Source organism: Hylaeus volcanicus, chromosome 2 (assembly GCF_026283585.1).
Source record: "Hylaeus volcanicus isolate JK05 chromosome 2, UHH_iyHylVolc1.0_haploid, whole genome shotgun sequence".
NCBI classification, from domain to species: Eukaryota; Metazoa; Arthropoda; class Insecta; order Hymenoptera; family Colletidae; genus Hylaeus; species Hylaeus volcanicus.
The window spans coordinates 29,379,673-29,382,019 of NC_071977.1; the positions used below are offsets into that span (position 1 = coordinate 29,379,673).

The 2,347-nt window shown below is 41.5% G+C and overlaps 1 protein-coding gene across 1 annotated transcript in view; it reads left to right on the forward strand.

Annotated features, from left to right (window-relative positions):
* LOC128872759 (ATP-binding cassette sub-family G member 1) overlaps nucleotides 1-2,347 on the forward strand; it is a 31,394-nt gene that overhangs the window by 22,136 nt on the left and 6,911 nt on the right. The window contains exon 4 of the mRNA XM_054115765.1: nucleotides 1,901-2,096. Coding sequence (XP_053971740.1) covers nucleotides 1,901-2,096 — 196 coding nt within the window. The remainder of the gene's footprint in view (nucleotides 1-1,900; nucleotides 2,097-2,347) is intronic.

The following is a 2,347-nucleotide window of genomic DNA, read 5'->3' on the forward strand; positions in this document are numbered from 1 at the left end:
TTTCATTAATTTTCATTGATACTCTCTTGTTGGAATATTTACTAAACGGTAGCATGCTATTTTACTACAAAAATAAACGTACTGAAAATGTATGTACAACGTTATATCCGTCATTGTCGAAAACTACGGTGTATAAAGCTAGAAATTCTTTCTACGGTTTTTCTGTCAACCGTTTTCTTTTAATATCAGTCAATCTCGCGGAGCTCCTCATTCAGAAAAGATCACAGTTTGCTCCTGACAATTTAGTGAATAAAGCTACAGTTAATCTACAAATTCAGTATTTTATTATTCACTTGTACTCCATTTCCAATATATCTTTACTGTATTCGAGACGCTTGTCGATAGTCAGCATTCTGTTCTGTTTCATCATCGATTCAGTCATCGCGCGGTTACTATTAAAAACTCGCCAAACACTTCATTATTCATACGTATTCCAATCATAACGCCCGTGCAATATCGATAAAGCGACGCACGACACGTTTAAAAGCGCTACGATCGCGCTGCCATTGTACTTGAGCGAAGCAACAACCTTTTAGTCACCGAAAAGTGGGTCGGTACTCTTGAGGTTTGCGAACTTTACGCGTATCGATTCCTTTTGTTTCGACGATAATTTGGATGTTCATTGCGTGGAACTGTTTATTCTATAGGGGAAGCTTTTCATTCTCGAGATAAACGTGTAACAATTTATCGGAGAAATGTTATTTTACGAACAACGGATTCAACGTTGATAATTAATTCGACTCTTTTCATTTTTAAAAACGCTCTTCCAATATGCCGCCAAGGGACAATCCCTTGGTTTCTCTGGTATCCCCGGTTTGTCACGGCCGTGACTACAACTCGTGACCATTCCATGACCATTCCATGACCAGACTGCGATCGTGAATCGAGTCTTAAAAATTTATTCAAGACGCATGGTTAAGAAAAACAAGGAAGTACCTTGAAACAGAGGTTCCTAACCCTGAGGTCCACGGACCTCCAACGAAACCGAATTAGCTTTTCAATTTGGAAATTCACTGTCCCTCAACCATCGATCGTGTTCAAATTTGACAATAATTATCTCCGAATCGACTCGCGCTACTGTTCAACAGTAAATATCCGCCTAGACCTAATCCAGCAGCTCGATTCGTATCTGTCGGTTGAGTAGCTTCCAAACCGTGCCGAATGAATCGACACTCGACGAAGTACGATAGTAAATACGTATGTATATCACGACGCAGCTGGTAAAATTTATTCGCATAAAGTAGCGAAGTTGTGTGACGGGATGAGTACGTGGCACGGAGCTTTCCGTCAGCAATTCCAGACAATTTTTCTAAGGATTTACGTTTGCGACTTACGTGGAAACTAGTCGACGCGTCAGGAACGATACGTGCCGTCCATAAATATCTTCCATCCATAATTCCCAGGAGGAATGCTAGCTAAACCGTTCTAAAAACTCGATATATTTCATTTTCTGTCAACGAAAATAAAAAATGGATTTCTTATCGCTGTCGTTTATGATCCAGCATTATAAATTCCTCGCCGCGTCAGTGTATTTTCCTGCTGATTGCGAAGCAAATTCGCTGAAACAGCAATGTTCACTTCCGCTACATGTTATCGTCGCGGTGCCTAGATATCTTCGAGATACATCGACGATGATTTCCTGAAAGAAACTATACAGTTTCTTATGTTGTTCGTACATTATTAAAGGTGAGCAAAACTTTTATTTAGGTGCAACTGTCTTTTTGTTACGAGTAATGTCGTAATACGTGCAATTATCTGAATGTCGTGGCATACAGACACTTAAAGATCAATCGTCGACATTTAAAACTTTTTCTTTAATTCGAACCTTTTCTCTTAATTATACCTCGACGAAGAAGAACGACAACGTCATTCTAACGAATCCGTCGAATTCGTGTTTCAGAGTGAAGGGTGTCCAAGGGAAGATCATGGTGAACGGTAAGGTACGAGTGCCGTACAGCGAGAGATGGAAAAGAACGTCGTGTTACATACAGCAAGAAGCCTTAATGAGAACGAGAATCACAGTGGGAGAAGCCATGACAATAGCCGCTCATTTGAAGCTCGGTTACACGATCAGTTCGGCCTACAAACACACTCAAGTTAGTAGTTAATTATTTACTTTACTTGGGCGTGAAGAGTCTTTACGGATTTTCTGATCCTTTAACACGTTCACGCCGGCGATGCTCTATTTCTGTTTCTCGCCATGGGGCGGCGCAATGGTTCACGCCATTTGATTGACACGCGAGAGTGAGCCACCGGTGGTACACGCCGTCCGATGGGACATATTAGTGTGAGTCATGGATGGTACACGCCGGCGCTTGATATTTGTGTTTCTCGCCATGGGGCGGCG